We start from the raw sequence: 22,956 nt of genomic DNA, 5'->3' as shown, positions 1-22,956 counted from the left end.
CTTTTGAAAAGATTGCTTTTTAAAATATGATTGACTAATATATTCTCCCTAGTTGTGACTATAGTTTTATTAAGATTTTAACCAGTCTAGACGAACTCCAAAAACAGCGTTTCCGGAAGTAAGAAATTGAGACTGAAAAAGACTCCGAAAATAGAGTCCGCGCATGCGCACACACACAAAAAATGGCGATTTTTCGGCAAAAATGATGGGTCTACAAAAACTCTCCATGCAAAGTTTTGGAAAGTATGGCAATTATGCCAGTACTCAGAAATGCTAAATAAAAGACTTCGGAAGAGATCGTATTTGTCAGATTTTTGATTTTATTTGCAAAAAAGGAGATATTTACTTCCAAAGTTGACGTTTAAAGACAGATCAATTACAGAGAAAATGATACGTTTGAGAAGTAAATATGCATAATAAAAGGCATATATATGCAAAATGGGACAATATATATTGTAACTGTTCAAAACTTGACTGAATTTTACACATAAATTAGCAGTCCGGTTTTTTTTATATGTGTACGACAGTTGAATTGAACGCGTAAGTTCTTACCATCGTTATTTACCGATTTTTTTATCACAAACAAACAAATATTATTATGAAAACATTTTTAAAACTATTATCTATCAATATGAAACTTCAAAAACCACTCTTCTAGAAATTAAGGTCACAACACGTCTTCTAAAAATGAACCTGTGAATAGCTCTGCTCCGTGGTGAAAAATACGCATTTTCTGATTAAAATAAATACAAGCTGGGTGTTTTCAAAAACAAATAAAAGCACCTTTATTGTAGAAACGACATAAAATTCAAATCAAGGAGACAATAAATCAAATAAGAATATAATTCTTACCGGCAGTATTGAATTCGATGTCATACATCCATTTTACTATTATGCAAGAGTTTGAAGCGATAAATAAGTCAATATACACAAAATAATTTAATAAATGTAATTATCCATTCAACAAAAATTAAAATAAAGTCACATATGCACTAATCACAGTCATATATTTGGAGAAAGCGAACGACAATCCATCGTTTGTTTACATCGGACGCCATTTTGCCGCAATGCATGATGGAGCCAAAGACTTCATTTTCGGAGTTCACGCTGTTTTTGGAGTTCGTCTAGACTGTTTAACCATAGGTTTAACAAATATTCATAAATTATGTGTTTTTATTTTCATAAATTATTTTTTATTTAAAAATTTATCCAGCCTTTATTAACATATTTTATTAGACATTCATATAATGCATTTATTAATAGCAAATTTTAAACCATAAAGCATCCTATTTGCAAATAAAACATTTTTCACTTTTTCCAAAAAAATGCAAAAAAAATTGTATAAAATAATTAAGAGCTAATATCGATCTTTCATTGCTGAAACCATAGTTTAAAAGGGATTTCTTAAAGACGTATTAAATAAAATTTTGGTGTGGCATTCCTCCTTAAGATAAAACATATTTATTCCTTACAATAATAATTCATTAATTTGTAAGTTTGGAAAGTTTACTGAAAATTTTACTGTTAAATTTTTTACAATGCATTTCCGTAATCTTTTTTAAAGACATCTTACAGAATGAATGTTTATTTATTTTTCATCCCTTTTAATTTTTCCAAATAAAACTCTCTTTTGCTACTTGGAATTTTACAGAAGTAAGGGAGATAACCAGTATATCTACAGGTAAGCTACTTACCGTCTGATGACAGGTGTGTTGGTCACTGGTAGTCAGGTAAACCAGGTGAATGTCCCTGCTTGGGCTGCTGTGTACTTAAGTAGTAATTGGGCAACCAATCAGAGTCAAAATAACACCTGAAGTCTGACCAATCCCAAGATATTTTATATTTTTCTCTGGGAGAAAAAAAATAGAGAAATAAAAAATAAATAAATAAATAAAAAAATTACATGCAAATCTTAAAAAAAGAAAAAAACAGTAAAATAAATTTCTCAAAACATTTTACCATTACTTTGATATTTTTTTCATGCATAGAAATAAGCATTTTATATATCATTGAATCATACTGCAGAGCAGGAAAACTTACATGCTTTCAAACTGATGTTTTTTCTGCCTCTTTCAACAACATCTGTATAAAGAGCTAAAACAGTCTTATTACTTTATGTAGTTTTCATCACCTATACAAATTTCACATAAGTTATCAGATACTCATTCAAAAACAAAACAAGCAAAAAAAAAAAGTCCTGTATACTTCACAAAGTATAAATTAATGACAGTAACAGAGTATTATCCATCTGTGGGTATGTCAGAGGGAAAGTGTGCATGCAAATGCAATTGTAGCAGGTTTACTTTCAATGACAGAAATTTAAATACAATGTTAACAGATATGCCCACCTGCCCCATGCAACCAAAGAAAAAAAAATGGAAATAAGTTCAGTTTGTACAACTGTCAAAAGTATCTCATTCTTCATCTATTTGTGACTATTTCATAAATGTAAAAACATATTAAATAAATTTTAGTATTAACATGCATATTTTATTTGATCCGACAATACATTTTTGTCAAATACTTTTCAGGTGTACTGATATAATTCAAAAGAAAGTTAGTACAAGAATTTTATGCTGATAAAAGATCCTATAATAATTACCAATTTTTTTTTTACAAAGTAAATGTTATTGTTACATACTGATAAAATAATTATAAATATTAATATATACCTTAATAAGCTTCCTTTTACAAAAGTAATTTGAAGTTAGATTACTCCAAGTATTATATAAATATTTTTAAAAAATGCTGTAAAAAAGAGCTGTAATATTTTTCTTCAATTTTTGTTTGTTTGTTTTATTTTTTTATTTATTTATTTTTTTTTTTTTTATTTTTTATTAATTTTAAGACACTTCTATGAGAAAAGATTGATTGTACAAACATTGGAGGTGTGAATGTGTGTACCCCCAATCAACACACCTGGTAGTTAAAGGTAGTCAGGTGTAACCCAGGTATAGCTACTAGAGTCCCAACACTATACACACTGACAGGTACACAGTAGACCTCAAAGGGAACTGTAGTGGTACCTACTACACAACACAGTCAAAACAGGTAGTCAGGTGTAACCCAGGTATATCTACAGAGTCCCTACCCTGTACACACCGATAGGTGTACACAGTAGTCCTCAAAGGGAGCTGTAGAGCTACCTAGTATACAGTGGAGTCAACAGAGTCCCCACAAACCCAGACATCTAAAGGAATCCCAGGACACTACTGAAGATTCTGTATATATCTCTAATGAACATGGGAGTCCACAAAGACATAAGGTCCCACCAGACAGGTGTGAATCAGTGTATCAAAACCTCAATATCAACAGATCAAACATCCCTCTTAATCAAAATTTGTTTATCATTAATACTTTCAAGGAGACAGAAATTATTGTGTGTGTATGATTGAGAATGTTCAGTATAATTCAACTACTAAGATATTGAAATAAAACATCTGTTGATCAAACATTTCAACACATAATCTCCATAAAAAAAAGTATATTTATATTTTTCCTTCACAACTAGGATGTGTACAGATTTGACTTTGATTGGCATGACTTCTACAAATTGATGATTACATAACAGAGATTTGTAAACTACTTTAAATCAGAGATTATCCTATCACTTTGAAGAGTTTGATGAAAACTCAAACTTTAAAATCTCATTTGTCTCCAAAATTATCAATAATAATATAAAACCTCTCAAAACATTAGAGAATTACCTAGAATGGAAAACATTTCTTTATTTGGGTTTCAATTTCAATATTGCTAACCTTTCAGAACTGACCATTTCAATTTGCTTATTATATGTTTTCTGATCAAAATACAGTTTTAAAGAATAATCTATTTTAATCAAATTATATCCCTATATAGTAATAATATTTTCATCAAATATTAGTCTTTAGATGTCCAGTTTATGTCAGGGATTAAAAGAAATGACAGCTTTATTTTACAAAAAGAAAAAAACAAAACAAAAGGCAGATTAAGGTCACAAAAGCAGAAATCACAGTGGCTGGTAGAGTCTACTTGGAATAGTCCTGTTTCCAAAGATACTCTTGTTGATACTGGTTACCATGGTAACAATTTGCTGAGCAAGTGTAAACACAAAGTGTGCCCCAGTCTATGCTGTCTCCAACTTGATCCACACCAAGGTGGCAAAGGAGTTGTGGCATCACCTACAAACAGACAGGCAATTGTTAACATGAATGAATGAATGAAAAAGTAAGTGAGGAATGAATGAATGACAAAGTCAGTGAGAAATGAATGAATGACAAAGTCAGTGAGGAATGAGTGATTGACAAAGTCAGTATGGAATGAATGAGTGAATGACAAAGTCAGTGAGGAATGAATGAATGACAATGTCAATGACAAATGACAACAGCAGCAATGAATTGACAAAGTGTAATACAGTTCTCAGCTATGTTACTCCCCCCCCCCCCCCCCCTTTGCAACATTCTCATGCTTGAGATCAAAGGGAAGGTGGGGGTATTGCTCAAGATCAATCGGTCGGGGGAGAGGGGTTGGTCTATCGCCTTGTCCCTTTCTCGTCTCTATTACTCTTTACAACTCAAAGCTTTAAAATTAACAAACACACACACTCACAGACTTTATATTGAAATCTAGGGCATATTATTAAAATTCATTTCTCATCTTCTCTTCTGCCCTTTTTTCCTTTCAAGTTGGTTTCCTTGCCTTTTTATCTAAAGCACATGCCTTTTGAACGTAAACAAAATGGCGACTGCATACTTTTTACAACAGTAAACTATGGTAGAGAATGTAATGTAATCCTGAACAATGGTCTTTGGACTAGGTCAAAGTCAAATTGTCCTGTTTTCAACTTTGCTGCAAGTTTTTTTCCTGCATTAATTTCCTAACACTGATTGTTGCTGAACTGCTGCTATAAACTAAGCCAACACAGTGTAAGTTTGGGCAAGAAATAACCATGATTTATTTGTTATACAATGATATCTAATAAGTAGGGATGGCAATCGAATACAGAATTGCCAATCGCTTAACCGCAAGACGTTCCGACCGATTAGTCGGTTAATCGTATCAAAAATTCTCGACATAGCTACACTCGAATAAGTAAGACTATAAAGATGTTCATGTAGTAATATTATGCTTATATTTATATATGAGGAGAATACTACATATATTGTATTTCAATTTTAAACTGAAGTTGCAGATGCATTAAAAAAAAAATCAGAAAAGATGTCAAGGAAGTTCATTCCGCATTGTCACCATAATCAAAATTAAGTCTGAGTTATCGCTTATCTTACGATGTTTGTTTTAGAATATAGTTTGATAGGTAACTGCAATGGATAGAAGAGGTAAGGTACATCTTATAATCAGTTCACAGTAGTCAAAGATCATTTAATTAAAATCATTAAAGAAACACAGGACAGGGTGTGTAATGACGAGTGTTTAAACAGCAATTAACGACTCGAAAAGTGACCAATTACCCCCATGAGATGTCAATCTGGAGAGCCTTAATTATCTCCGAATCAGCTTAAATAGATAGGTGAACATGCTAACATTTCAGAAAATTTTATTTGTATTTTTTAAATTGAATTTTCAGGAAATTGTATTCAAATTTACACATATATTAATTTTTTTCCGACTAACCGATTACAGATTTTCTAACCGATTGCCAACGTTCAGACCGAGTAACTGGTTAACCGATTACAAATTGCCATCCCTACTAATAAGACATGTATGTGATAAGCATATGGTTAAACGAAATCATGGTTAACCTCTGACTAACTACAAACACACACACTCTGCTCTCATACAAAAAAAAAAAAAAAATTTCGTGGCCTTTCCCCTTTTTCAAAAAAGTGACACTTTCTTTCAAAGTCAGGGATAGTAAGCCTGTAATTGTGCTATCTGATTGGTCAATTAAATTGTTTTTATTTAAAATTTGCTAAACCTGACCCCTGATTGGCTTAAAAGGGTCCAGCCACCAGGGGGCGCCTGGTACCGGGCCATTGACCTTATTCCCTAGAGGGTCCCCCCCTATTGCCTAATTATGTAAACGATCTGATTTACACCCTAGATGGTAACCCTCAATTGTTATCAATCATTGGGGCAATTGACCCATATTTCATAACAAACAAAGTGGCGTCAAATAAAACTAATAAAGATAGACGCAATCTAATTAAGACATGCAAACACGTAAGTTATTGCATATTAAAAATGCTAATATTTCCAACTTATCAAAAAATACGAAATTATATTCAAAATATCTGTTTCAAATTTATATAATCTATATGAAATAATGATCTATTAAACTGTATCAGAAAAGTTTAAATCAGATTATGCTTTCATGCTTTTAATTACTTCAGCAAAACATTGGATGGATTTGCAGAGTTATGCCCCTTTTCTATAGAAATTCCCATAGCTAATTAAATCATACCAAAATTATGCTTTCCCTCATTAGATTTTCTAAGAATTTTACTGCAAATTCTTGTACGTGTTAGATTTAATTTATGACAAAATAATTTATATTGCAATTAGTTTGATGTTGGGCCCATATTTTCGCTAAATTGACTGGACTATGTTAGCTAGTGTTTAAAAATTTTTTTTGCATATATGATGAAACCAATTTCTTGTAAGTATTAGTGGATTAACTATAGTCAGTGGAGCTAGATTTTACATTATACAGAGGTTGTCTATGTGTAAACTATATCAGTTCCATAATTGATTTCATAAAATTATATATGTCAGTAAAACTATGCCTATATTGCTGTTTTGGGGCACTGAATTTATGTTCAACATTACTTTGGCTACCAGCCACAGGCTGCACAATCATATAGCTTCACTTCTTAAAAGTGTTTCCTGACAGTCAACATGAACACACATTCAATGAAGAAATTAAACATGTGTATAAATTCTAAGCAAAAGGTTTTTTTTTTCAGCTTTCATGATAATGAGCAGTATGGAACTGTGATCACTATTCTGAAATAAATATACCATGCTGGACACTGGATGAACAAGTGCATTGCTGATTTGACAGGTGAAAGCATTATACACATGTATGTCCTGTTCTATAGAATACACATCAAATGTTTATTCTGAATCCCAAACTACCAATGAATACAAGTGACTGAAAAAAGTGCAATGTAGCACTATTAGCAGTTCACTTTGAACAATTGTTAACTATGTAATTTTCTGTACTTTGATTATCTGTATGCTGACACTTATGTAAATTTAAACTAGTCCCTATTCATGCTATTCTCTTCATTAAAATTCATCCATTTGGAAAATTATGATGCCGTTATCAGTACATGTAGGAACACACATATTCTAAACCATAACATATTTTAAGTATCATATGCAACTTACAATAAATAAATTAATAAAACTGAAATTAAACATAAAACAGGTTTAACCAGAAACCTGAAACACAACACCAACTGGCATGGGAATACACAAGGAAAGGGGAAACAACAAATCTGGAATGTGCTATTATCCTGGTGTAGACAACAAACTGGCAACCTGAAACACACCACAAAACTGCTAAACACCACAAAACTTGTATACACCACAAATCTGATATACACCACAAACCTAGAATACACTACAGACCTGAAATACAGGATAAACCTGGAACACAGAATACCACAGACCTAGAATACCCAATAAGCCTGGAATAAAGAATATAAACCTAGAATACACCACAGACCTGGAACAAACCACAAACCCGCACCACAGATCTGGAAAACACCACAAAATTTTTTTTTACACATCCAGCCTTGAACACAGAATAAATCTAGAATAAATCAAAGACCTGGGACACACCTGAAATCTGGAATGCACAATAAAACCTTGAGTACTCCACAAACCTAGATAACACGTACAGCAAGGCAAGAATGTATCATAAAAAATAAGCATAAACCTAGGTATATAGTCAGGATATGGAAAAAATGTACATTTAATTTAAATTACACAACAATTCAATGATGATCTGCTAATCTAGAACTCAAACCTGAAATTCAAACTGTCTCTGGGCTCCACATGTACAGTTTGGTATCTTATCTGGCTTGTTGTCACTGGACACCAATAACGGACATCCTCCTCTGTCATAGCGCAAAACCTACACTCACAAAATTTTAAAAGGCAATGTATAAATATCATATCTTCCCTAATTTTTCTCTCCTCTTTTAAAAACTTGCTTCTGGCCATAAATAGTTTTTTTATCTCCCGGCCTACTCTACCTGTTCAGGAGCATGGTCTATCCTCTTCCTGAACTTAAGGAAGACTTTGTCCTCTGACTGGTTTGACATTTTTTCGAGTTCCTCAGAAGAACAATCCTGTAAGAGGGAGCTAGCCTTTTCTGATTTCAGAAAAGAATGAAGTTCCTCTTTCTTTTCTGGTTCTGACTTCTCTTCCTCCTTCTGAAATTCTTCATCTTCAATCAGCAATTCATACTCCTGGAAAAGAACCTGTGAGGTGTTTGTAGTTTTGTCCTCTACAAAATAAATCAAGACAAACATTAACAATGATAACTATTAAGTGTAGAATATACTGCCAGGCAAAAACAAAGGGATCGAGCTATGACTATGACCTTCTGGGATGTGATCTCATTACAACTAATTTTTTTTTTTTATTTCCACTTTTCAATATTCATATAACAGTATATTTATACAGATAAACATTGCGGATTTTTATTAAACATTCACTCTCTGATTCTTTCTTCTCACTCATTCACTTAGAGTATCACCTACATATATAATATATATATATATATATATATATATATATATATATATATATATATATATATATATATATATATATACACATATATATATATATATATATATATATATATATATATATATATATATATATATATATATAAATATATATATATATATATATATATATATATATATATATATATATATATATATATATATATATATATATATATATATATATATATATATTTTTTTTTTTTTTTTTTTTTTTTTTTTTTTTTTTTCATTACAACTAATTTATTAAACAATTTGTTAAGGGGCTCTTTGACCAAACTCAGGAGGCTCTTCAACCAAAAGTTATGAAATGTGTTAAAATACTCAGATTTTGATCAGTGCAAGGTCATTCTCAAAAGAGATAAATGTGATTCTCCTACCAAATTCAAAGGTCTACTGAAAGATCTTCTGTATAAGTAAACAGCAGAACTAAATGCATTAGCTTAGGCCAACTTTAAAATAATGCTTGTTTGCCCTCTTCCAACTCAGGATGAAATCAAAGTACTGATACAGTACTGAAAGATGGATCAATTAAGAAATTTCATTACTTTCAAATTTCATTACTGCATGTTGAAATTTTATGTAGGGGTTTGATACCAACTTAATTTTTTTTTTATAATTTAATATTTATAACATAAAATTTAAATTAAAAAACACAGTTTCGAGGCTTCAACAGACAGTAAACTAATAGACAGAGTAACTTGACCCAGTCTAAAATTTGGGTCGGTAGAAAGGTGGACATTTCTTTTTCTCAGAAAATTTCAACATAAATGCTGAGTTTTCAAAATCTTTTTCCGGAATGTATAAAAAAATTAATTGTTTCCTAGAAGTTAAAAAAAGTTTTGAGTCAGCATTTTTTAGCCAGTCGGTTGGGAGAGGGCAACCAAACAATTTTTTAAAGATGGCCTTACAGCAACATTTTTTTATGTACATGTACAGCTGATATACATGAACCATTAATAAGTTAGTTAGAATAATCTAACTGTGTCTCGGGACAAGCCCTCATCACAGTTAGAATACGTCCCATATACTTGCAATGTAGCAAATCGGAGTGGATCCACTCTGAAATGATTTTGAAGAATACAAAAGGAGTTGCACTGAAAATAACTACCAAATTAATGATAACAAACCTTTTTGAGATTGTATATGCCTTTTAACCTAAAAAATAATCCATATAAATACGAAAATTTAACTAATTTTCTCAACGTTTTTTCCTCGCTTCAAATTTAACGCCATGTTGACATTCAGAACTCTCTGGATTGTTCATAGAAAATACACAGCGTTCAAGTTATCGCCCGCGTTTATTTTGCAACATTGCCAATACACGGAACGAATTCTATCGTTAAACCGGGTCCATAGGTCAATATCATTTTAACGATAGAACGTTCTATCTATTAATAAGTCTGCTGATATTTGATTCAAAGCCTGGCAAAGATATTTATAGTTTCTTCCTGACATGTAGTAAATTTCAGGAATTTATATTTTTTGTTTTGAAAAAGGGGGGGGGGGATTAAAAGTTTAAAACAACCTTTGCACTCATTGCAGTTGAGTTTGTGGCCTTTTTTCCAGTCAATAATTTGATGTTCTTTGGAGCAGTACGACCTGGAATGACATTTAGAACAACATTTTGGTCCAGAAATTCCGCAGACCACACAGAGTTTGTCCCCATTGTCTGGAACAGGTGTGACAGGTGTTGGAGGATCTGGGCTGTAAAAGTCATTGATCCTGGGAAGCTGAGACCTCAGTGCGATAAAAGGAACACTGGAGTTTGGCTGGTGACAGTTCGGATTCTTACAAAGAAATACAAAAACTGTTCTGTGAAACGAATTGTCATCATCCTCAATCGGTGCGTACACTTGGAGTAAAAATACGCATATGTTATTACATTTAGAACATAGAATTTGATTTGGTGAGGGAAGCGATGAAAGTGATAACCAGGCAGGTTTTCCGCCGACTTTGCTCGGGAAATATTGGCATGATAATTTCCCTGTGTCTGTTTTCTCAACGAAACCCAGATCCACGTGAGAATTTTCTGCCATGTTTACTTTTATTCGAAGCTCTCTATTATAACCGATTTCTGCATAAGATAATGTCAGAAGGCCTCCGAAAGGATTAAATGCTTGGTCACTGACACGTTTGGTATCAAGGTGATTCTATTCTTACTTTTATAGAACCTTCCAGAAAAGACTGACTGACAAATTGAAAGTAGAGGACATACGGCGTAGATTCTGAAGAACAGTAAATATTTGTAAAATTAAGGATGTCGGGGCACGGTCATAGTCATGGCAGCGGGGGATGTGGTGGGAATCATAATTGTGATGATCACTTGACAGAAGATCAATTGGCTGATGCGTACAGTTTATATACTAAAATAAACATGGAAGCTGTCCAGTGTCTGAATACAGAAAATTCACCCAAGTCTGTCTTCAAACCCTGGGATCAGAGACTCGACAAAGAGAGGGTATGATACAGCTGTCGATCATAGTGTCACGGCCAAATGGGAAATTTGCTGTATATTTTATAGAAAGCATTAAAGTTTGAAATTATCTGCCTTACCCCGATATTCATAAAAAAGAGATAAACAAAGTATACTGGTATCTCATTTTATCGCGGTACTTATTTTTTTTTTTTTTTTTGCATAAAAAAAGTTATTCCAAATTCTTACTTTAACTTTTCATCAAATGCTATTCATAATAAAACCTAACAATGGCCTAACATTTCCGTGACTAATTATTTCCCAAGCTTGCTTCGTTTAATTCGTGGTCTATTTTTAAAACTGGAAGTCTTATTTACCTCCTAAAGTGGAGAGTCTCATTGTATCATGGTACTGAAAAACATGGATGCTTGGGGCAGTCACGAAGAACAATTTTTATTTTTAAATTTACGATGTAAATCTTCATGAAAACTAAACAATAATACAAATATAAGACTTTCAAAATATGAATTTTATTATGGATTTTACTAGGATATAAATTCAATGGTCCAAATAAAATAAAAACGGGAATTGAAATCTGTAAAATTACGTTTTATTTAAATAAAAAAAATTCAAACGGGTGTTCCATGCTTTTTAATCATCACATTAGTCAACATTCAGATGACAGACAGATAGTCCATCAACAAAAAGGATATGAGCTATATATCCTAATTTTTGGAATATACTGTGATACAATAGAACCCACGATATAATGAGAATTGACGATACTTGATCTGAAATTAAGTGGCGTTTCACAAATTATTTCTCATATATTATTTTATACATTGTTGCATGAAAAGTAGGGAGAAGATTATTGCTAATCTGAAATCTGTTGTTATTTACTATAATAGTAAATTTTAACGTCAGAATGATAGTGTGGCGATCCAGAAAGTCAGATCACACTTACAGTTATGTGATGTAATTCAATGAAATCACAGTCTGTTCAATCTGCAGGTAGAAAATTACATTGATTTCTTGGATTACCATCGTATATGACTTACATGCACTTAAAGTATGCTGTGACAAATTTCTGCTGAAAAATTTTAATTGCGTACATTTTTTAAAACAGTTTGTAGAAAGTGATGCTGATCCAGAATTGCTGTTCAAAATCCCGTAAGTAAATTATGTCAGGATAAAGAATTGCTATTGGAAAGTGTTTTGCTCCTAGATCAATTTTAAATTCATGACATGAAGCAAAGCTACATAAGGGAAAAAAAAATTTTGTATTGTTAGTTTTGATTCTTATCATCAAAGCCTGTCTACATTTATTTTATATATTAAAGGAATTTTTAACATAGACTTCTTCAAAATATTTTAAATACCTATATATTGGAAATCTGAAGAAATTGCAGCACTATTAAAAATCTTGAAAGATCCATAAATTGCAAGTAAATACTGTACTTTAATTTTGTAATAAATGCAAGTTTTTAAAATTGTATTTGTGTTGCAGATTTACAGGAAATGTGAAATTAAAAGGCATCATAGTAATTGGAGAACAAGGGGAAAACCATCCTAGCAAAATGAGACTGTGAGTTGAATATCTACAGAATCATTTCTTCTCTGGTTAATTAACTGAAATATCATATAGGTATAACACTTTTCATAGGTTCAAAAATGCCCCGGAAATGACCTTCGATGATGTAGGTCGTAAGGCAGACCAAGAATTTGAGCTGACCCCTGACCCAGAAGGCACTCTACAGTATGGTGTCATGTAAGCTGAATCAGAGCTGTTGATGTGAACTTTTCTCCCAATATTTATTTACAATTTAGAAATATATCTAAAAATTAGTATGATTTGGAGTAAATGAGAATCTACATTTTGTTGAACAGAGCAGCAAGGTTCAATAGTGTAGATACACTTACCATCCATTTTCCATCCAGTTTTGGAGGTGAAAACACGAAGATATACTACATTGGACTGAAGGGGGACTTTCAAGAGGTAAGCAGGCTAATCTTAGGTGATATTAAACAGTATACAGACATTTTAGTGTATTATTTCGATAGAATAAAGCAACAGTGATTTGGCAGTTTTTGTCATGGCTTTACTTTGAAATAGAATGTAAAATGAATAATCATACAATGCAAACAAATATAAATGACTGTTCAATGGTACAATACAATGAATATAAACAATGATCACTGACTGTTCAATAGTTTGCGCATGCTTCATTGAAACCAGGGTTGTGGAAACTGATGACATTTACCGAAGCTGAACTAATGGGAGATCATACGAGTTATCTTTCTTGGACTTGCTCTAGTCATCTCAATAACATGATTTAACTCATATACGAGTTAAGTCGGATTATTTGTTTCAGGTTAGCTGGACCATCACCCACTCTCTTTTATTTACAACTGAATTTCACTGATCACTGCAGCACAGATGTAAATATTGGTCATAACTTGAAATTTTTTTTTTTAATTTTGGTTTAAAAGACTGAAAAAAATATATGAAATTTATAAATTTCAGGTCACCTAGGCCACTTATTGGAATATTTTCTGCTTTTTCTCTGGAAGGTTGAACCAATTCCAGCCTATTTGGTACATAGTAAATGTAGGCAAAGGGAAACAAAAATTGTTAATTTCATGGTTCCTGTCCCCAGGGGATCTAAGGAGTGTTGTTAAAACCAGCAAAGTTAATGCTTGTCTCCACAAAAATCTTCTTTACCCCTTGACATCCAGCAGTCAAACTGTGTGCATGATTATAGTATTAAGCCCTTTTACCAAAATTTTGAAATTCAGGGTTCAGGCTAAGTTGTTCATATGTTGAAAATGCATTATCTTTTAAAATCTACTTCTTTACTCATGGATATCTAGCAGGCAAACTGTTCCATAAACGATAATTATAATGAGTACTCAACCATTTACTAAAATTGTGAAACTCTTGGTCCCTGGGTCCTTAGTAAGTTAGTTCACGGCACTTCAGGCTTTAGGGTGGGGCATAAGTTGGTCATGTACTGAGGAATCATCAATGTTCGTGGGGGGACCAATGTTCATGAATTTTATTGGTCACCCTCACCCACGAATTAACATCTCCATGAACAATTAGTTTTTTCAACGTATTGATTCATTGATCTTCTGTTTATGTGAGATTACCCACAAAAGTATGTCCCCACAAACCAGTAACATTTTGGTCACCCACAAACATTAACCCCCCATGAATTAAAATGATTCCACAGTATTGAAAATACATTACATCTTTGAAAATATTCTTCTCTGCTCAGTATTCATGGTCTTTTAGTATACAAATTTTTTTGATGATTATAATAAACATTGCATGAGCTCTCTACCAAAATTGTGAATATCATGGCCCACTGGCCCATGATTCAGGCCCTAGGATGGGGCTAAGTTGATCATACATGTACTGTATATAGAAATTTATTATACAGTATACCTTATCTTCTTTACTTCTGTACTTCTTGGAGACAAGTTGCATGAATATGATGATTGATAATGATTAAGGTATTTCCATCCTCACAATTTTATGGGTTCTCAGTAGAAAACTGCATTTTTTTCACTGAATATAGTTTAAATTAATGAATATTCGCAAAAAATATATAGGCTGCCATATTTTTTAAGATGTTAGACATATTAAACAGAAGTAGTCTATGTCAGAATTCAAAAATCATACATTTTTAGTAAACAGTATTATAAAAATAATGTAAAAACTGGTTCAAATACAGTCAAACCTCATTTTCTCGAACTCAATGGGACCAAGAAAATACTTCGAGATATCCGAGTATTCGAGATATCAGGGGTAAAATACTTAAAAATACGTGGTTGGGACTTCAAAATCACTTCCACATATCCATTGTAATCAAGATATCAGAGTTCGAGATACCGAAGTTCAACTGTACATAATTGTGATGCTGAAAGTTTCAAAATAATTGCTTCTTTATAAATGTTTAAATTGTGAATATCAGGGAAACCTTTATACATTAGAAGCTCAATAAGGAAAATGCCTGAATATAGATACATGAGAAAGAGTTATTGCCCTTAGCAACACTTTTTAAAGATTGAATAATTTTTTAAAGAAAATATTCAATTTTTTTAACTCTTTTACTAAACAATATTTGTTATTACACCCATTGAAAAACATTCTTCTAAAGGTATTTTTCTATGCGTATGAATTTAAATTAATAACAGTTTTTGCAAAAACCTATAACATCACAGGAGGGTGGAAATACCTTAAATCCTATCCAGACAATTATTTTTGTTACAAGAGATCAGGGTTTCAGTTCAGAAGGGGTTAAATTGGTTATAACTAAAGAAATTGGTGATTATCAGGTGACTGTTAAGGCCCATGGGCCTCTTGTTAAAAATTTTAATTGTTTTGGCAGAATATTGATCTAACTCAAACTAAGAGATAAAATTCAGTTTGCTACATGTTACTGGAAAAAACAGTTTCTTTTTCTTATCTATAAAATTGTTTTCTGTCTAAGGCCCGTCGACAAGAGGTTGTTATAGCAACGTACGAAGCTAGACCAATGCCAGAAGATCATAAAGCTGATGACTTTGAAAACTTTCATCACCCAATCAGTTAAACTTCATCCCTCAGTCATCGGATTGCGTGCCATTGGTTATAGACATGTCATCTCTAGCTTTGTAATGATTTCTACACTTTTTGTACATTTTTTTCTAAAATTTTTTTGTACCTCTTGTGATAATAGATAGAAAGGACAAGGTAATGCAATAATGTCTCAGGACATATATCAGTGATGGTTATCAATAAAGTACATGTATGTCATTTGTTTCATGTGTGTTTTCGTATGCAGAATAAATACTTGTCCATTGAAATTGCTATTATAATGTTTGTTGATGCGAGTATTTTAATGGTTGAATACTGTAACTAAAGGAATAATTTCTGCAGTAATTTCTGCTTAAGGTATTTCCATCTTCGCAATTTTATGGGTTCAAATTAGAAAAACTGCATTTATTTTCACTGAATATAGTTTAAATTAATGAATAATCACAAAAAAATATATAGGTTGCCATATTTTTTAAGACGTTAGACATAAATAAACAGAAGTCTACCGGGGTATTTCAGAATTAAAAAATTGTACAATTTTAGTAAACAGTTTTATAAAAATAATGTAAAAACTGGTTTAAATACATAATTTTGATGCTGAAAGTTCCAGAATAATTGCCGCTTTATAAATATGTTTGAATTGTGAATATCAGGGAAACCATTATACATTAGAAATACACTAAGGAAAATGTCTGAATATAGATGCATGAGAAAGAGTTATTGCCCTTTGCAACACTTTTTGAAGATTGAATAATTGATTTAATAAAGAAAATATTCAATTTTTAAACTCTTTTACTAAACAGTATTTGTTTTTACACCCATTGAAAAACATTCTTCTAAAAGATATTTTTCTATGGGGTATGAAATTAAATTAATACAGTGTAACAGTTTTTGCAAAAACCTATGACATCACAGGAGGGTGGAAATACCTTAAGATATATATTTTATATTGTGAGCTAACATACTATTGTGTAGAGAAAATGCTTTATCTGGAATTCAGAATATATTGGTGATGGATTGGGAAACAAGTAGTTATTCTGAGTGAAATAGTGCTTATATTATTCATGTACGGGTACATGTAACACTGTAATATAAACTTGATACTAAATTCTGAATGGAAGAGTTAAAGTACTTATATACAATTTTTGAATAGCAGACATTCTAAACACTATTAAATGATGCTCAGTTCAGGTAATGCACTATCCATATACTGTAAACTGATATTACATGTACATTGTATATACAAACAGGTCTGGAATATATCACAGGTGGGGTTCATATCCCAATCTGGATATTTCCCAGTGGTGTCTTTTTGGCAATTCCCAATACAGACCAAAATGACCATAAACTGAGGACAGACTTCTGTCAGATTTAGGTTTTTAGTATCTTAATGATGTTTTAAAAGTTTAAAGTTTGTATATTTAAATTCAAATACTTGATTTTTAAAATTATTTCAAAAATTATTAAATTTGAAATTTTGACTGAAGTCTATACTCAGTTCATGGTCTTGAAACCAGGTAATTTTATATTCAATCATATTGCATTTCAGTTTTATTGAAAGTTGTCTCCCTTTCAGATGCTTTTTGATAAAATAGTATTCATGGAACGCATATTAATTATTCCATCATCAGAAAATATTCCATTTTAAAGCCAATTTGGAAAAAAATATGATTGGGCTTGTTATGATGAATTATGATTGGGCTTATATTGTGGGTTAATCAATTGAATTTTAAAAGATCTCAACATTTTTAATTTGATGTTTTTTCAAAACATGATGTTATAAATTTGACTAAAGATACACATTTCAATGACAAATAGGCAAGGTGTGAATTTTGCTTATGAAATATATATACAAGGACTATTAGACAAGTCTCTTGTAAACTGCTTTTAAGAACATACATGTATAATATGTTGTTTACTTAGCAATGAATTAGTCTGAAAGGAAACATAGGTAATCAAAGATTACAAAGCTCACCTCGACAAATGTTATCTATAAGTAAAGCAAATTCTCACACCAAACAAATGTTCTGGTAGTGTGCATTCCTAGGTACAACATCTATACAAGTTTGGTCCAGGTAGGATTTGTAGATACTTGAAAATATATCTGCTCCAAAACTCCTACTGTTCAATCACCCTGTAAATGCAAGTCAGATCCAGTTTCCAAATCTGGTTGGGTGCATCTCTTGGTAACATGGCTCATCAATGCAAGCTCAGTCACTATATGTCTTATAGTAACTTGGAAATGGACCAGCTCTGAAAATTTTACCTATTGCATTAACCTGGAAAATGTAGGTCTGATCCAGCATCTGAAACAAGTCTGTCATCCCTATAGATACAACATCCTTGTACATTATGTCACTATAGGGTTTATAGTTACTTGAGAGTGAACCTGCTTCAACAGATGTACATCAGATCCTGCATCCAAGCAAGTCTGATAGTGTGCATCCCTGGGTGCATCATTCATGCAAGTTTGGTCCAGAAAGGATGTACATTTAAGAGTGAAACTGCTCCATAAGCTTTATCTAGTCACTCATCCAGAAAATGTAGGTCTTATCCAGCATCAAAAGCAAGTGTGGTAGTGTACAGCCCTAGATGCATTATCCATGCAAGTTTGGTCCAGGTAGGGCTTAAGTTACTTGGGAATAAACCTGCTCTAAAGACTGAAACTCTAACAAACTTTAAACTGTCATGCACCCGGAAGATGTAGGTCAGATCCAGCATCTAAAGAAGTCTGGTAAATGAATGTGCATCCCTACATGCATCATTCATGCAAGTTTGGTCCAGATGGGGCTTATAGTTACTTGAAAATGAGACCTGCTCCTAAAACTTGAGCTTAATCCAAAATATTTTAGCATGCTCCAAAAACTTTAACCTGGTCTCTCATCAGGGAAATGTAGATCACTTCCTGCATCCAAAGCAACTCTGGTAGTGTACATCCCTAGATGTATCATCCTTGCAAGTTTGGTCCAGGTAGGGCTAACAGTTACTTGGGAATGAGACCTGCTCCTAAAACCTTAAACGGGGCGCTGGTGCCGGGATATGGCATTACTCATCTTAACTTCATAGACATGCAACACAATTTTTTTTTTCGCAATAAGCACTGCAATACTACAAAGTACTATGAGCACTATCCAATATAATTTTGACTTCATTATAAAACATTTGTATAAATTTAAAACTCTGATCAGGATATAATGCTCTAATTTGGAATATATTTCCAGCCTGATATTTCCAGACTTTTACTGTAACTGCTCATTTTAACTCAGTCGGTAGAGCATTGGATTTTAAATTTGTGGTTTTTAGGTTCAAGCCACATTGTGGACACCTCCTAGCTAATGGGTCATATTCAAAAGATACCCTTATATTATAAATTTCAAGTAAATACATGTAGATGCACAGTTATAAAAGCCTGTATACAGTAAGATGATATTGATTTAAGAATGCCTAGTATGTGTACTTGTATGTAAATAATTAAGATGCAGAATGAGGTACAATCTTTAACTGAAAAATGATGTTATACCCAACATAACATAGAGACCTAAGGTAATTCAAATAATTTATTCTGAATTCAGAAAGACAAGTTCATAATTTGTGTATTGATTTCTCTGCCACATACTGATTAACATGGAATTAACTTCTATTTGTGTAATTATTTTGGCGGGATTCATCTTTAGAGCCTTTGGTGCTATCTCTTGTGTACCACTCTCATGGTTGCCGTAAGAGTCCAATGGCCTTTTCGTAATGTCAACCCACAAAATACTTTCTGCAGATGTCCATCATATCTTACCTCCTTAGACTCAAAACAAAATTATTTTCTGAAGAGTTCGATACTGGACATAATTCAAAAATGGTCTTCTTCAAAAAGATAAATACAAAATATTTAATTAAAGTTTTATTATTTATGTAACAGAGATAGGTTTGTACCTCTGTTTGGGATTGAACCCTGTGGTTCGTTTTACAAAAGAACTTATGACTAAGACGAAAAACTTTAGTTGAATGTAAAATTTTGCAAAATTAAGGATTCTGTTTAAAATTGCTAACATAGAAATATCTTTCTACATTCCTTTTAAAAAGATTAAAATCATTTTCAATTTAATGTAAACAAGAAGTCTGTGAACCAATGCTCACTAGTAATACCCCCACTTTGATGTGAATAATACATTCTGATGTGAATGTACACAAGTTCAGTTATGGACAGACACAAGGATGAACAAGAAGTTAACATCAGATTCGTACAAAAATGAATCACACCATATTGCAGGCCTAAACAAAGAGTGTGCTAAAATTTCAAGCATTTGCAATCAGTAGTTGCTGAGAAAACTACAACAAAAATTTGCTATGTATGGCATGGACAGATGCACGGATAAACAGGAAGTTGACATCGAATTCGTACAAAAATGAATCCCACCATATGGCATGCCTAAACAAAGAATGTGCTAAAATTTCAAGCATCTGCAATCAGTAATTGCTGAGAAAACTGTGACCAAAGTTTGTTATGTATGGTACAGACATACGCACGGATAAACAGGAAGTTGACATCCGATTTGTACAAAAATGAATCCCACCATATGGCATACCTCAACAAAGTGTGTGCTAAAATTTCAAGCATCTGCGATGAGTAGTTGCTGAGAAAACTGTGACCAAAAATTTGTTACAGACAGACACACAGACAGACACACAAGGGTAAAACAGTATACCCCCCTCTCCTTCAGAGTGGGGGTATAATTAGAAAGTTATAAGCAGAATAAAATTTTGGTCTTAGTCGTAAGTTCTTTTGTATGCCCTTATTGGGCTTAATTGTTAACCCAGTAGCCCAAGCTAGTAGGAAGCCATGATTACACATTTACATGATAAAGATTTAATTCATACCAAAATATTTAGTTCTTAATAAAAAATTAAAAAAAAAATAAAAAACATCCATGAAGGCAATAGATTTTATTCATGTATACAAAAACCAAAATGTTTGAAAATCATAATCTGGTGTAAATAAAAAAATCCTTACGAAAAAAAAAGTTTAAAATTTAAAGTGAAACCACAAGGAAAATAAATATTGATAATTACAATAAATAAGAAAATCCTGTATCAGCTATGCACATCAAAGATCTTTAATGTACAGATAAATATGTATAGACAGAGAAGGTTCTGACTTTGTATATTTACGGTTACACAAACTGTCTGTTTAAAGATTGAATATAATTCTGATTATTAAATTTCCAACATATCATAAGCAAATAAAAAAAAACTAAAATGGAAAAGCTTAATTTTGAAGACTATTCTGCAAAAAAGTGTTCTATTATATTCTACACTTACTGGAGTACTTTCTTTCTGATGTGTACCCTGTTATAACCCTTTTCTAAGATAGAAGAAAAATAAAACATTGAGGAGGAAAAATGCATTCAGTGACTAGAAAATTATTTAAACATCTTCAGAAAGGAAAGAACTTGTCATAAATCTCTTTACTTATGTAGAATCATTTTAATTTGTGGCAATGTTCATTGGGAACCAAAATTTTACATGTTCGTGGGAAAATAATTTCGTGGGTAAATCGTATATACAATGATCCAATGAAGGAATTTGTTGACAAAGTAATCATTCATAAGAATGTAAATTCTTGGGTAAGGGGGACTATGAAATCTACAATCATTAGTCCCCCATGAACAATGATGATTTCACAACATTTTAACATCAAATGGTAAATGAAAGGCTACAAAAATGTCTCACAATCCTTTAAACTTTACTTTACACCGACTTTTTAAGCATTATCATTGAAATGCCTTCTGTTCATTAGTTTTAGAATGAGACAATAAAATTTAGATATGCAAATACAAGTACCCCCTATAAACTAGACTCCATTATCTTCCACCACCTATTTAGATATATTTTAAAATCTTTTATATAGTTACATGTATCTAATAATAGATATCCCTCTAATTGTATATAAAGCTATTAAATATAGAGTATATATTGTAACAAATTAAGGCCAGCATGTATATATGTATTAAATCTTAACAATGTCACATAAACATCACTACTTATAAGAAATTTTATCTTACCATGGAATTACTTGAATTCATGTGGGCTAATATTTGTGAATTGCTATATACAAGGGCTGTTTGGAAATATTGAGACTTTAACTTTGACTCCAGGGAAGAAACACTGATAAATTCATGAAAGTTCACCAGAATTTTATCAAGAACATATAATACAAATATGCAAAATATCTTGCTGATAGCATCATTGGATAAAACCTGGTAAAATTTCAAAACTTGAATATGTCTATTGATTCGGAGTGCTCTGCAGAGATAATAATAACATCATTTTGACATTACTTCACTGTTAGATTTTTTTCTCACACTGAAACAATCGGGAAACATCAACTGTTCTCTTTTTTGTCATTACTTGATAACCCTCTGGAAACCAAACAACCCAAATTCTCTCCATTTTTTATTTTTCCCCTTTATACAAACAATTATATCCTGTTGTTTACTCCAATTTCAAATTTCCCTGAAATATCTCTTACAGTCAGACGTGCATCATTTGGTATCAATTTTAGGACTGGTGATGTTAATTTGTCCCTAATAACTGATAGTCATCCAGCTTCAAGTTAAGAGCCAATTCCTATGTTGTTGTCAGAAAAATGTTTACATCAAAGATAAATGCCAAAATACAATTTCCTTTGCATTGTGTTTGTTTCAGAAGGTCCTTTGTTTGAACAGTTCTAATCAACTCTACACAAAAATTAATGTATGCCCATTGCTCAGCTAGTCTTTACGCCAAAATTCATTTTGCTGTCACCATAAGATTTTTATAGCCTTATCAAAAATCTTTATGCTATCCGTATTTTTAAAAAAAAATTTATTGCACTTGCACAAAATAAAGGCAAGATAAAGATCGAAATACATGCATGACATGCATAATTTCATGAATTTTCATACATTATTCGAGTCAATGAGGATGTAGTACATAGTAGTTACAGACTTCCAACACTTCGAGACTGCACCAGGTACCTCTACCATGCATGGACACATTAAAGGGTCATTTAAAAGAAAAATTAAAATATTTCTTAAATATCTCTTGCTTTTATATATTGTTGGTGTTTGGTAAATGTATATACCAATTTTCACTAAAAGAAAAATAATCAGAATGTCACAATAATTTTCCAACAGCCCTCATATTTACAGTTTTGTAGGGACATAAGTTTTCTGGCAAGCATCTCT

At 32.0% G+C, this 22,956-nt stretch overlaps 2 protein-coding genes across 2 annotated transcripts; one reads left to right on the top strand and one right to left on the bottom strand.

Moving 5' to 3' along the window:
• Positions 1–3,481: 3,481 nt before the first annotated feature.
• LOC133200932 (programmed cell death protein 2-like) lies at positions 3,482–10,815 on the bottom strand. The gene is made up of 4 exons (XM_061336746.1): positions 10,270–10,815; positions 8,202–8,455; positions 7,973–8,080; positions 3,482–4,160 (listed from the first exon to the last, which is right to left on the bottom strand). The coding sequence occupies exons 1-4, from the start codon at positions 10,778–10,780 to the stop codon at positions 4,008–4,010; spliced, it is 1,026 nt and encodes a 341-aa protein (XP_061192730.1). The 5' UTR covers positions 10,781–10,815; the 3' UTR covers positions 3,482–4,007.
• A 115-nt stretch (positions 10,816–10,930) lies between these two features.
• LOC133200930 (PITH domain-containing protein GA19395-like) lies at positions 10,931–15,958 on the top strand. Its single transcript, XM_061336745.1, has 6 exons — positions 10,931–11,202; positions 12,284–12,327; positions 12,665–12,742; positions 12,821–12,925; positions 13,045–13,153; positions 15,654–15,958. Exons 1-6 carry the CDS (start codon positions 11,002–11,004, stop codon positions 15,753–15,755), a joined length of 639 nt encoding a protein of 212 aa, XP_061192729.1. The 5' UTR covers positions 10,931–11,001; the 3' UTR covers positions 15,756–15,958.
• The last annotated feature ends 6,998 nt before the right edge of the window (positions 15,959–22,956 follow it).

The sequence above is a fragment of the Saccostrea echinata genome, unplaced genomic scaffold (genome assembly GCF_033153115.1).
Source record: "Saccostrea echinata isolate AGI-Se365-2 ecotype Australia unplaced genomic scaffold, CSIRO_AGI_Sech_v1 ptg000041l, whole genome shotgun sequence".
Taxonomy (NCBI): domain Eukaryota; kingdom Metazoa; phylum Mollusca; class Bivalvia; order Ostreida; family Ostreidae; genus Saccostrea; species Saccostrea echinata.
The sequence above is the reverse complement of the archived record's forward strand: the minus strand, read 5'-3'. Positions and strand labels throughout refer to the sequence as shown.